Here is a 14822-nt window from a genome sequence, read left to right on the forward strand (position 1 = left end):
ACTTATGTGCAATGTTGTTTAAGATCATTTTATAAATTGGTAGAAATGGGAAGATTTGTCCCCATAATTTTCCTCACCTTCTGTTGCTCAAGATTGTACACAAGTTCAAAGAAACTGGTATTTATCTCAAATCAACTTCGCTCAGTAACTTAGCATGCATTCATATACACTGAAAACATACTACTGGTTAGAATACTGTACTAACCCTCTGGAATTCAAACCCTGACCGACCAATGTAGGATGCAAACTTGACTGCTGATTTTCAGTAAATAGGAGTATCAAATTACATAATCGAGGTAGGTGGGCAAATGAGCAAAGCTTCCTTCTCTGCAATAATCAGTAGGTTATTAGAAAGTGCACTCACTTTACAAAAAGTTCATAGAAAAATACCAGCAAAATGGTATAGATACAGTATGGTAATCACATCACAAACGAGAGAATCTGCAGATGCTGGAAATTCAAGCAACACACACAAAGTGCTGGAATAGCTCAGTAGGCCACGCAGCATCTATGGGAGAAAAAGTACAGTTGACATTTCAAGCCTGCTGAAGGGCCTTGGCCCGAAACGTCAATTGTACTTTTTTCCATAGATGCTGCCTGGCCTGCTGAGTTCCTCCAGCATTTTGTACATGTTGCTTAAATACTGTATAGGTCAATTCTGTTGCATTACAGCTGCTCGGTGGCTCCCATTAATGTCATTATATTTTAGGGAAGTATTAAACACCCAGGTGTCCAATATTTATCCTTCATCACAAAACCACTGTTATGATAATGATTAGATTACCTGTTTGAATTTTTGCTGTATTCAAGTTTCTCTAAACTGCTTTGGGATCAATGTAGTAAAGGGCTTTATAGAAATGACTTTAATATAATGGCTGTTGCAAAAACTACAGAGTAATCAATCTGCTTTCCTTGTGCATAGTTATGACCCTCGAGTGAACAAACTAATTGCAGATCTAATACATCCTTAGTTTTTCAGTTGAAACAATTCTCATTTCTCAACAATGAAGCTAAATTGCAATGTTGCCCAAAAGAAAGTGTCAGCTGAGCCAAATGCAAAATATTTAGCACCCAATTAAATACGTACTTCACCTGCAAATATCTCCAATCAGTCATTGGTCAGAGGCTGTTTTACAGCCATGCTTAAAGTACTTTTCCCTTTCACAGAGATTGAAACTACAGGGCCAAGCACCAATATCAGAGTACTGTAGATTCTCATTTGGCCACTGAATTAGACAACATTGCATAAAGCGCAGACATCCAATCCAAATACTGAGGAAGAAAGTTCTCATTGGACTAAACTGAGCCACAGCTCAATGAAATGGAACCATTTTATTGATGAATAAAGCACAATGCCCTAGCCCTTAAACAGAGAAGGGCTGAAGCCCTCTGGTGGTGATCATTCTCAATGTGCCTCTTGGTTTGAGCATTACTGGAGATTGAGGGAAGAGCGATACTGAGACATGGTAGCCTGTCAGTTCCAATTGGTTCCAAAGCCCCCACTTTTACTCAGTTGTAATACAATAAATAAGCTGCACTGGAAGATTGTACATTGAATTCAGGCCCGTATTGAATTCATCCAACATCCAGGAACTCAAGCCACAAAAAAAATCCAAGACATAATTTACATACCACCATTGCTGCTTGTTTTCCGTGTGCATGACTGACCTCTAGTGATGGTGGAACATTCCAACAATACGAGACAGCACAAAGACAATATTTTAGCTTCTAGTCCCCATTTAAGACCAAGTGCACCAAGTCCAACAGGGCTATGAATTAACATCCTTGTGTACAAGCTACTGATTAAGAAATATTTAAGCACACAAAAAAATGTCTTCAATAAATCACTTAAGATTTTGTCAGCATTACAGGCACAAGCACCTGTCGCAGTACTGGGTATACAAATATGAACTTAACCATCAGCTCCCACTGACAGTTTCCTTCCTCACCCTTTGTATCGACAGAGTACCAATTATATGGAGGTTTTAAAAGAATATCTTCACCAGCTACCCAAATTTTGGAGTATTCAGCTCAATTTAGAGGCAGGCTGTCTGGTTACAACTGCAGGATTTCTCAAGATTTTGATAGTCATAATAACCAGATGTCCAGCTTAATTCCACCTTTTTTCTCCCCCTGGTTTATGACAATTTGGAGATGAGACCTGTCTTGTACATATAATATCCTCACATGCCTCACTGGCGCATCAGGCAGCAACCTTGCCGTTTAGAGTTCGTCTGTTTTACGAGGCCGAGTTGCTAGCTTGACACTCAACCCACGATGGATGGAAAGCGTGCAAGGAGCCGGCCGGATTGGAACTGGACACCTCAAAGTCTGGTGCAGATGTCACTACACCACTAGCCAGCTATGTCCTGTATATGCCAGAGAGGAAAGAGAACTACTCATCTCAAAGATCAGGTCTTATTCAATAGAAACTTCACCGACCCCAACCCCACAGGAACAGGACTAAGGTTTTCCACATCAAAAGTAATTCCAACTACAGGCCAGGCAAAAGGTAATAACTGACCCAGGTCAGATCCCACTAACCAGTCTTATACCAGAGCTTTGCTCATTTCTGATCAAGAAACAGGTACTCATCAAGAGGTGGGTTGTAACAAGTCTTCTCCAAAAGCAGGTTTACTGTTGTTGCTGTTACAAATCATATTTTAGGGACAAGGCTACACCACTGCCAAGACAAAATTGTCATGTGGCTTCTGTGACAACTTGGTTAAAGAGTGGTTTCAGGTACCAGGTTTTTTTGATGACGACAGTACGGGGCCAAATACAGATCTATTAAGGTCACTATAACCTTGTAAAGTAACAGAATAAAACTCTATCTTTAATAAATAATTCAGTCACAGCCAAGAGATTGAATGAACTGTGGGAGCCTGATTAAAGGTGGTCAGTAAATTTAAAATTAATACTGAAATTAAACAAGCAGAATGCATTTCCTTTGCATACTTCAAACTCAAAAGAGCAAATGTTTGATTAATTAAACATCTTTATATCAAAAGAGTGACGCACATGCACAAAATTCAAAAGAGACATTTGACACTGACATCAGCCTTCGGCAAATGGTTTTAAAAAAAAGTTAAAATCCATTCCAAAAAAAGTTGTTTTAAAAAAAGTAACAATTCTCATGTCACTTCTTAATTAGTTCTGGATACTTCCATAATGATATTTCTGAGAAGGTTGAGTTTTGGTTTTTTGGCAGGGGCAGTGGAGGAAGAAGAAAGGGGAAGGGGCTAGGGAAGTAGTGATCAAGATGGAACAAGTGTCTTCTTGTCTTGCAGAGTCACTTTCTGAACTACCTAACAACCACTTGCTGGAATCACAGCAGCTCCCTGGGATTTCACCTTGTGCCTTTGTCCTCCTCGCCTTCTGCCGCCACTAGTCTTGGGCTGGGAAGAAATCAAACAGGAGAAACAAAAATCAAAACATTCAGTGGCAAGATCCTAGTATCTTGCCTGCTAGGATTTAGCTCACTGCAGGGTCAGGCCAGTAGTAAGGCACGCTAAAAGACTTACTTGCCTCAGATGTCCATGGCGGGGGGGGGTGTATTGTTACCACAATCAAGTGTTCCAAGTTCCTGATGCATAGCCAGGTTACAGCAACTACTACCCACAGTAATCAAGCAACCACCCCTCCCCTTCCTTAATAGTAATAACCAAGTTTATTCAACTTTAACTTTCTAAAGATGCAGTGTCCAGTTACTGCCATAGACAACATGGCCGATGACTTTCTGTGGGATTTTGTTTTAACGCCCATAGATAGTTTAGCAGAATGCTTGAAAACTTGCTAAAGCCTGCTGGTGCTCTGGTCAGCCACTGGGTGTCAGAAAGTGATTGGGAATCCTGGATGACTGGAGCTCTCTCTCATAGATAAGTTGACTGGTTTAAGGACTTACAATTCCACACTCACACTGGAGTGTTTCAGTGGACTATTAGATAGATCAAACTTAAGATGTTCCATCTTATGGACCTTAACATAACAACACCAGTCTATAAATGCAGATTGCTCCAAGAGCAGCATGCTCAACTTTATGACCAAACCAGAACAAGTGAATCCATACTGCTACCTTGTTTTCCTTATTAACATCCCGGTTATGTTTATCCTCCTCTGAAGGCATCTGAAAACCATGCAGCAGGAGAAAGCAAAGAGACGGACAAAGTGAACGAGAGGAGACACCTGGCACCACCCCTCACCCCTCCCCTCAGAACTATCAGGCACACGTCCTCGACAAGGAGAATGGGATGGGATTGGGTGCTTGATAGCAATAGAATCTGGAGGGCTGAAGCATCTGTATAGTTATGGTCAATCATCTTCTAGGATCACACATGATGGGGGCAGATTTTCAACCCAGACATCGCCCTACCTGAGGCTGGTTCAGTGCATGCAAGGCTGCTGCCTGTCCCAAGGACAGACCTTCGTCAAGAGTCGAGCTTGCTGCTGTCGGTGCCTCCTCTTTCTTCACTGTGGTACCTTTCTTTGTCGACTGCATCTTCAGTTGGAGCGGCTTGGTGTTGGAGGGCGATGTGTTCGTTGTCTGGATTAGCTGGTTTGCAAAGGAAGCTTGAGTCAGTCCTTACCATAAACTCCACTGGGCTGATCAGAACATTGCCCAAAGCCACTCCCCTTCTCAATGGCACAAAATCCATATCATGCTTGGAACCACACATTAATCCTACCACTTCCTGCAATCCACCACTACCCTGGATTAGCATGGATCTGTTATCCCACAATGACTGAGCAAACCAGATGCTGGGATGCAAGTTATTCAAACAATGAAAAAATGTCAATGGCCAAATGCACGAGGCCGAGGTAGTTGAATTAGCTGTCTCAGATCCAAAGGCAGTCCTGTCACTGAGTGACAGTGCCACAATGCACGACTTCAGCCATGCTGTGTGGTAATTGTAAACTCTGTCCATAAACACCTGTTGGTGTGCAGTGCCACATCTGGTCCACAGGTTAATGGCTGAACTACAAGGTTTGTACAGACAACACACACAAAATGCTGGTGAACGCAGCAGGCCAGGCAGCATCTATAGGAAGAGGTACAGTCAACATTTTGGGCTGAGACCCTTTGTCAGGACTAACTGAAATAAGAGATAGTAAGAGATTTGAAAGGAGGGGGAAGGGGGAGATCTGAAATGATAGGAGAAGACAGGAGGGGGAGGGATGGAGCCAAGAGCTGGACAGGTGATCAGTAAAGGGGATACAGGGCTGGAGAAGGGAGAGGATCATGGGACAGGAGGCCTAGGGAGAAAGAAGGGGTGGGGGGGAGCACCAAAGGAAGATGGAGAGCAGGCAAGGAGTTATAGTGAGAGGGAGAAAAAAGGGGGGGAAATAAAAAAAATAAATAAGGGATGGGGTACGAGGGGGAGGTGGGGCATTAACAGAAGTTAGAGAAGTCAATGTTCATGCCATCAGGTTGGAGGCTACCCAGACAGAATACAAGGTGTTGTTCCTCCAACCTGAGTGTGACTTCATCTTGACAGTACAGGAGGCCGTGGATAGACATATCAGAATGGGAATGTCCGCCAGACAAAGCAGGATCTCCCAGTGGCCACACATTTAAATTCCACGTCCCATTCCCACTCTTCCTATAGATGCTGCCTAGCCTGCTGCGTTCCACCAACATTTTGTTGCTGATTGAATTTCCAGCATCTGCAGATTTCCTCGTAGTAAGGTTTGTACAGACTAGGTTCATACTCCCTCATGTATACAACATGATCTACTGAAGGCTTAAAATATTAACCGGGACTTTATACTGTAAATATAAGAGCAATTACATCCTCTAAGAATTATGAAATGAGGCGTGACTTAACATTTAAAAGTCAGGCTATTCAGGAGTAAAACCATCTTCAAAGGATTAAGGAATTTATACAGGTCTTCTCCAATTTGTGAATGCACTAGTTACACACAGCTGATACATTTTAAAAATTTATTTAGAGATACAACACAGTAATAGACCCTTCCAGATCAACGAGCCCATGCCACCCAATTACCCGACTAACCTGGAGGCCTTTGGAATGTGGGATAAATTGGAAGCAGCCGGAGGAAAGACATGGGCACAGGAAGAACGTACAAACTCCCTTTGGGAGACTGGCCAAATCACTATGGCTTTGCAAAGTGATGCAGGTGTCTTCTGACATGTGGGAACTCAATTCCGACTTGCAAACTGTTCATGTTGTGAACAATTCACCGGAACGGGACACTGCTATGACCCGGGGTAGACCTGTAATGGGTAAATGTGTCTGGAGGAGCGAGGCAAGAGCAGCCATGATCTAATTGACAGTGGAACCAGCTAAAAGACTCATTATCTTATGTTGCTTTCAGGAGAGGACAGGGTGGCAGTAGAAATCCAAGTGAAAAATCTTTTGGTTATTAACGCAAATGATACACTTAAGTCCACGTTTCGATATACATGGGATAAATACTGTAAATAAAATGAATCTGAATCCAAAATCAAATCTCTGCTGGAAACAGAAATAAAAGCAGAAAATGCCAAAAACATTCAGCTGCATCGACCTGCAATATTAACTCTTTCTACAATACTGCTTGACCTCCCAATTTTCATGGTGCTCTATTTAAAATAGGCAGATACTGAAGGCAAAAGAAAGTTCAGAAGAGATCCATTCTGTGTCACAGGCAGATGAATCACAAAATAAAAATTTGCTTGTGTTATCAGATTCTCATTCGATCCACAGATGCTCGTGGGCTCTGGTTTATATATAAACAGCAGGTCCCACCCTGGTGCTGAAAGCCTGCTGCAACCCAGTAAGGTAACTCCTACCTTAGTTATAGTCCCCACAGCTTTGGTCCGGCCCTCTCGGAAAACGAGGCGTTGATCAGTGTGCAGATACTCGGGAGTTTTAATGAAGCGGAAGTGAACAGTGGCTTTGTCCCCGGTGCGCAGGCAGTCTTTGCTCATGGACAGAATAGTGGCCGTCTGCCTAATGCTGCCACAGTGCACTGTTTATGAGAAGGAGTTAAATGAACCCGGCATACACAGACACCGTGCAGATTTATTATGGAGTTAGTTTATGTAAGTGACATTTCACAGCCTCAGGATAACCCAAACGGCTTCATTGCCAAACTTCCAGTCAATGGTGCAGGAGATGCTGCACCCATTTTGAACACAAGCTCCCACAAGTTGAATATATTATCCAATTCAACTTTATAACATTAGCCCATGATTCCAGTCAGAACTCTCTTGTTCCTCAAATATCGCTCAAGTAATTTCCAACAGGCAAGTACGCTCAGTGGCCACTATATGACACAAGTCCTGTACCTAATAGTGGCCACTGAGTGTATGTTCATGGTCTGCTGCTGTAGCCCGTCTACTTCAAGTTTCAATAGGTTGTGCATTCAGAGGTGCTCTTTTGTACACCACTGTTGTAACACATGGTTATTTCAGGTACTGTTGCCTTCCTGTCCACCTTAAGCAGCCTGGCCATTCTCCTCTGTCCTCTCTCATTAACATTGCATTTTCTCCCAAAGAACGGCCGCTCACTGGATTTTTTCTTGCTTATCACACCATTCTCTGTAAACTCTAGAGACTGTTGTGAGAGAAAATCCCAGGAGATCAGCAGTTTGAGATATCCATCTGATACCGACAGTCAGAGTCACTTAGATCACATTTCTTCCCCATTCTGATGCTTTGTCTGAACAACTGAACCACAAACATGTCTGCATGTGTTTACTCATTGAGTTGCTGCCACACGATTGGTTGATTAGATATTTGCATTAACAAGCAAGAGTACCTAATAAAGTGGCCACTGGGTGTATTAATAGGTTAATGGCTCACTTTAAACAATGCCCCAATACAAGTTGAGTACCCATTATCCGTCATTCCAAAATCCAAAATTTCTTTGGTGATGACATGTCACAAATGGAAAATTCCACAAAGCCTTGCACAGGCCTCTGTGCAACATAGTTTTACTGAGAAGTGATCTCACATGCGTAATGAACAGAAGTTCGTGAAAAATAGAAAAACTGCATAAAGTGGAAAATGAAGATCTTGATCATCAATCAGCATTGGAGTGAACATATGCTGCTTAATGGTATGCTGATCATGAAACACGCAAAAATCTATCATGACAGCTGAAAATTGAAAGTAATTGTGATTATATGGCAGGCTGGTTGCAGAAATTCAAGAAAAGGAAGGGCACTCAACTTTTAAAGCATCTGCTGATCACAAAATTCTAACACCAGAATAAGTCTACGATACTGATTATTTTTTATACCTTACCCAAAACTGAAAACAATTCAAATAGTGCACTGTAACCTTAAACAAAACACGGCATCATAGGTGGAGACCGAAAGCCTGCCGTTGTTCAACGGCTAATTCAGGTATTCTCTCCCAATGCTGCTGTGCTGCTTTTGTTACCTTGCACACATTATATTTTCATTATATTAATATGTAATCATTTTATTGTTAAGTACTTGTGTGATGAACAAGTGTAAAACAAAGACTGTTTAGCGGTAGCACATAAGTTTAGAGTTGGAAATGATGGTGCTCCCAAGCTAGATTATTATATATTCCAAAATCAACGGCACTTCCAGCCCCAAGCACTTCAGATAAGGGGTACTCAATCTGTACTGCAGTACTGGGGGTTTCAGTTTGGATTATGTTCCAGTACTTGGTGTGGAGTTTGCACCAAGATTCTACCTTGAGAAGCTAATTTCACCTCTTCCTGACCCTGTGAAACTCGAGCATCTGGCATAAACAAATCATTCCCAACTTGGGGTGCGGGTGGAGAACAGAGATGGGAATTCTGCAAAGCAACTTCCACCCAGTTTGCTTACCCATGGCCTGGTAGCGGGGACTGATGGTTGTCGGATGGTGTAGCACCAGGATTTCTCCTTCAAATTCCCAGGAAGCCTGAGGATTCAGTTTTGGAGAGACCATCACCATGCCCTTTCGGATGGACGATCGCTTAATCTGAGTAGGAACAAGAGTTCCATTAATTTCTACATTTGAAGTACACAATATAAATGTTATTGGCAGGGTTCTGTTGTGGTTTTAAGGTAGATAATGACCAACTCAGCCACAAACTGAAGCAGGGGTAGAGACAAACACCCCTTCCCCAACATCCCCTTCTTATGACATTTTACCAAATCCAACTTTAAATTCTCTTATTTCCAAATCTGGCTCATTGGCCAATGGAGTAAATGATCTAATGATTGAAAATATTTCAAACCACTTTTTGTGAAGGTGCAGGTTCCAAAATATTTAACCCAGGGACTAGATAAATTTTATAACTTTCTCCTCATATTATTCTCCTTGGATGTGGTCTCTTCATCCCCCCCCCCCACCCCACCCACACACACAGTTATGTGGAATCATCACTTGCAAAGAAAACCAGGAGTAGCATCCTCAGCTGCTAGCTCCCTTGTCATCCCTTAGGTGATGTGACCTACAGCAGGAAGATAACATTAAGTACGACCATACAGAACGAGGCTCTTTTCAACACTCAACAAGCTGGAGCAACTCAGCAGGTTGGGCAGCATCCGTGGAAACGATCAGTCAACGTTTCAGGCTGGAACCCTTCATCAGGACTGAAGGAGGAAGGGGCAGAGGCCCTATAAAGGTGGGGGGAGGGTGGGAAGGAGGCTCTTTTCTCTAGTAAAGCCTGGGATTCAGGAATGCAAAAGGGGAAATTTTAAATTATAAATGAGTCAAATATGAAAATGTTCACCCCCATTGTCCCTATTCCTTCCCAAAAATAACTAAGGATTGTTATCTTTCTTGTATTAAAAGGTAATAATCCTTTCTTATTTTGGGAAGGACTAGAAACAATCAGGAAATGAACATTTCCATATTTGATTCCTGTGATATTATCCCAAAATTACTGACAATTCCACTTCTCCGTATACCATAAGTGAAACCCTGAGCTTCCAGTCAGGCATCTATTAGTGACTTCCTGACTGCATTCTAACATTGCACTCCTCATAGGGTTCAGCAGAAGACAGACTTTTCCACAGTTTTTACACACGAGAGCTACAGAAAGATTACAGGACCGTTGGAGGCCACTTTACCCATCATATGTAGAACAGCTGTGCTAAAACAATTCAGTTCTCCCTGTGGCCCTGAAAATTTTTTCCTTTCATGTGTTTACCCAGTTACTATTGAACACCATAATTATATTTCCCCCACAACACAAGCCAAATATGAAAATGTTTACTTCCTGATTGTCACAAACCCTTCAAAGGATTGTACCAAGGGCTGTCCCCATTTTGTCAGCCTGCACTTGGTCTACTGTTAACCTATTAAATCATTCGTCGTCCTCCAAAATAGTCTAAATATACATTTTTTTTACATTTCTGTGAGCAGAAATTATTCTCTTCCCCATTTCACAATGATTGTGCCGTGCCCGGGTGACTTGGTATAGTTGTAGTTTAGGACAGCTTCTCCAAAAGTTCTTGCCACAGATTCACTTAACTTAACAATTATGTGAGTGGCAAATACAGGCAACCCGTGTTAAGGGGAGGGAGGGTTTTGTGCTCCTAGACTAGAGAATGGGCTCTATCACGATCTTCAGTAATGAGAAGCCATGTCATCTGTGAGTATCAAGAAAAGGGTTGATTCCCTCCCCAAATAAATTCTGCAAGAGTAAGTTTTCTACTATAAGCAGCAGAATTAGGCCATTCAGTCCATAGAGTCTACTCTGCCCTTCAACTAAATTTTAATCTCGATCTCGAATTTTTTTGGGTGGTGATTTGCGAATTCTCCAAGGGCGAATTTCTAACCCAAGCAGTCACCATATGTTAAGCCAGCTGCCTCTGTAATTCTAAGTCAATTTGGTAACTGACTAATTTCATAAGAATTCATGACCTTCTCCAATCAGAGTGAATACTCTAAATTAGGAAAGGTAAACCGCACTGAAGAATTTACAAAAAATAGATAAGCACAAAATATGTAGCAGAGAATCTGCCCATTCCAAGCAGACAGGTCACAATTGGCATTTTGTGCTTCATACAAATCTTGCCCTGTTCCATTTCAACACAATCACACCCTTAGGAGTAAAGGGAATTTACTGATGTTTGTTCCGATGTGTTCAGAGGACAATTATGCACAGAAGCTTGTGGAACAGCACACCAGTTGGGCCAAATGGACTAAATATGTCACAAATTTTAGATCTGTAAAATTGGAGGAACTGTTTATATATTCAGACTGTGCATCAGGTGGTACATGATGGAAGAAATGGGCCTTGGCATCCTGAACATTAATGAAATGTTAGTAACTGCGTACAGCAAGTATCAAATACCTTCTTCAAAGCAAAGGAAGCAGTTTGGCCACCCCGCACTTCACGGACTGGCATTCGTTTCCTGTGGATAGACTTCACTGCAATGGGTATGAAGTTCCCCAGCGGGTCAGGTCCTAGCAGCAAAATGTCATTCAATCGAATAAGACCTCGTAGTGTGGTTCCAGATACCACTGTTCCAACACCCTAGAAAAAAATAAAGTGGGAGCATTGCAGGGATTGCGAGTTAATGGCAAGTGTCAGGGAAACCCAGTCATCGATAATAATTTCCCCATAGCTTCACATATTTTCACAAGGAATTATGCCAAGGCCCTGCTTAGGTAAGAATTTCCCCGTAAATATTGAGCTCTTACCCACACCCCTTAACCAGGCCTAAAGGGACAAGTCAAAGTGTTGCAATGTCAGAAATGTTCACTGTAGTATATTGGAAGGATTCAATAGTTTCAGTTAATCACCCATTTTCTGCTGCTTTGTTTAATAGCAGTGTGGCTGGTGTCTGGAATGCCAGGGTTGTGATGGAGGCAAATCCGATAGAGGCCAAGAGACTCTTAGATAGGCACATGAATTTTCAGAGAATGGTGGAATATGGACATAGTGTAAGCAGAAGGGATTAGTATAACCAAACATTTAATTACTAGTTTAATTAGCTCAGCGTAACATCATGGGCCAAAAGGTAATGCCCTATTTTTCAGAGCCTGTCTCAGGAATATTCCCTTCAACAAGCCAGGGTTTACTGCAGTTCAAGTTTATGCCCCTAGTGGCTGGACTCCCAAGTTCTGAAATCCTCTTTGAAAAGTCTTTGCCTCATTCCTTCCATGCTTCTTAAAAATTTCCAATATTACAAGCTTTTCATCATCTATACAAATAATTCATCCCATGGCTTGGTGTCAAATTTTATTTAATTTTTTTTAAATTAAGAATTGGAGGTGGGCATAACTGTCAAAGTCAGCATTTATCTCCATTTGCCATGGGAAACATGCTGCTAAGTCATCTTCTCCAACTATTCTAGTCCTTCTAGCAGAATAATTCCCACTCTGCTGAGCAGAAGCACAGATATAGGGGACAGCAATAACCTTTGTAACCCAGGACAGAAATGGCTAAGCACTGAATTGATCTTGAAATAGGTTAAAAGGTCAGCACACCATTTTGTGCCAAAGGGCCCGTAATGTGCTATGATCTAAGTACAGACTTTCTGGACTTTAGTCTCAGTATAGACATCTATAGATGCACAGTGGAGAGTAAGCCGACTGGTTGCATCACAGCCTGGTACGGAAACACCAATGCCCTCGAAAAGGTACAGCCCACTCCATCACAGGTAAATCCCTCCCCACCACTGAGCAGGTCTACATGGAGAGTTGTTGCAGGAAAGCTGCAGCCAACATCTAGGACCCCCACCATCCAGTCCATTCTCGCTTCTTACTGCTGCCATCAGAGAGGAGATACTGGTGCCTTGATCCTTGCCGCACCAGGGACATGGACAGTTAGTATCCCGTAATCATCAGGCTCCTGAACCAGCGTGAGTAACTTCACTCACCTCAACACAGAGCTGATCCCACAACCTATCGACTTATTTTCAGGAACTCAGCAACTCATGTTCTCAATATTATTTATTAATTTTTACCCATTATGATGATTATTTCACTTTTCTTTTTGTATTTGCACAATTTGTTGTCATTTGTGTGTAGTTTTTCATCGATTCTGTGTGTTTCTTTGGATTGCCCACAAGAAAATGAATCTCAAGTTAGTATATGGTGACATATATGTACTTCGATAATTTATTTTGAACTTTGATTTAGGCAGTCACAGTGAAGAACTGGTCTTTTTCTATATCATGACTATTGGAAACTTAGAGAAGTGCAGGTAGTGTTCTCATGAACCTGTTGCTCAAAACCTTCAGAGTTCACATGACTTGGCGTCACGGCAGCCTCTGCAAGTTGCTGCAGTACATTTTGCGGATGATTCATGCTGCATCTTTGGTGGGCGGTAAACCCAGCAAACCAGCTACCTTCAAATTCAAGTTAATTGTAATTCAACCGTAAACAGGTATACTGCCAAAGGAGACAACGCTCCTTCAGACCAAGCTGCACAACACAGCATATACAACTCATACCCAGAACACAAAGTAATATTACCACAAATAAATTAACAACAGGGTGCATACCAGTTAAAAAGTAAAAGTGTAATGCTAATGACACTACCTGGGCAGTGGCAGGTAGTTCGGCAGTCTTATGGCCTGGGGAGGGGCGGGGGGAGCTGTGTTAGAAGCTGTTTCCTATCCTAATGCCACTATACCTCCTGTCTGATGGTGGGGGGGGGGGGGGGGGAGGGCCAAAGAGATTGTTGGACAGATGGGAGGGATCAGTGACAATGCTAAATGTGCTAGAGATCCTATGTACGCCGTGCTCCTGAAGAGGGACCCCAATGATCCTCTCAATGCTTTGTGCTGAGAAGCCTTGCAATTCCCATACCAGTGTGATACAGCTGGTCAGCACACTCTCAATGGTGCTCTTGTAAAAAAGAGAGGTTAAAATGGGAGGAGCCTCACTTGCCTCAGTCTCCTCAGATTGGAGACGCTGCAGTGATTTTTTTTGACCAGGTGAAATTGAGGGACCAGTTGAGATTATCCGTAATGTGCATGCCCAGAAACTCAGTGCTCCTAACTCTCCAAGGAGGAGCCATTTACGTGCAGTGAGGACTGGTCAGCCTGCACCTCTCTATAGTCCATAATCATCTCTTTGGTCTTGTCAACATCGAGGCTCAAGTTGTTGTGCTCGTATCATTCTACTAGCCGGTCTACCTCCTCTCTGTATGCCGTTTTGTCATCGTGGTTGAGGCCAGCCACTGCTGTGTCACCAGTAAGCTTGATGATTTGGTTTGTAGATGTCAGGTTAGAGCACTGTTGGAACTGCACTCATCTAGCCAGAGGGCAGTGTTCCATCACTCTCCCTGATTTGTGCTGTGCTGATGGTGCAAAGACTTGAGTGGCAGAAGACATGTCATTACACGATACTTGGTAACTGACTTGTTCTTGCAATCAGCATTTGTGTGGCCGACCTAGTTAAATTTATCATTAACAGTGACAATTACCTCCAGGATCTTGATAGTGCAAATAGATGTTGAGAAGATGTTCTATGGAGATGGACAATGTCCATGACATTTGGCTCAGATGTTACTTGTCATTTAGGTACTATAGTAATGTTATGTATTGCAGTGTACTGTTGACCAGCGATCCCTCCAAAGTGCGCACACACATCTTTTAGTACTAGCACACAAAGGAATTTAAACTGCGCACTGAAGGTTGTCACCTCCTACCTCATTGGCACCTCAAGTATATTTCATGATTGTACACAATCACATTTCCCTTTCTGATTTCTGATGTGGACGGTGTTGACAAGGTGGGGTTTGCAATGATCTGTCTGCAGATTTTAGAACTGGCTTATTTATACTGTTTTTATCAAAGAACTTATTGATTCACTATGTTGAATTCCAAAAAAGCCAAGGGTGTGAAGCATAAAAGAACTAGTTCATTGAAAGGGGTACGTCTTGATGAAACAG

General features: G+C 42.3%; 1 protein-coding gene across 2 annotated transcripts in view; it reads right to left on the reverse strand.

Moving 5' to 3' along the window:
- Positions 1-2980: 2980 nt before the first annotated feature.
- Positions 2981-14822, reverse strand: part of LOC140204803 (GTP-binding protein 1-like) — a 40269-nt gene continuing 28427 nt past the window's right edge. The window contains exons 8-12 of one of the 2 annotated variants that reach the window (XM_072271610.1): positions 11271-11453; positions 8809-8944; positions 6794-6972; positions 4373-4552; positions 2981-3398 (exon numbers count right to left, since the gene is read on the reverse strand). In XM_072271610.1, the coding sequence (XP_072127711.1) occupies positions 3309-3398; positions 4373-4552; positions 6794-6972; positions 8809-8944; positions 11271-11453 (768 nt within the window). In that variant the 3' untranslated portion in view covers positions 2981-3308. The remainder of the gene's footprint in view (positions 3399-4372; positions 4553-6793; positions 6973-8808; positions 8945-11270; positions 11454-14822) is intronic. The other variant, XR_011887711.1, reaches the window with a different exon arrangement.

This window comes from Mobula birostris, chromosome 11 (genome assembly GCF_030028105.1).
Source record: "Mobula birostris isolate sMobBir1 chromosome 11, sMobBir1.hap1, whole genome shotgun sequence".
In the NCBI taxonomy this organism is placed as follows: domain Eukaryota; kingdom Metazoa; phylum Chordata; class Chondrichthyes; order Myliobatiformes; family Myliobatidae; genus Mobula; species Mobula birostris.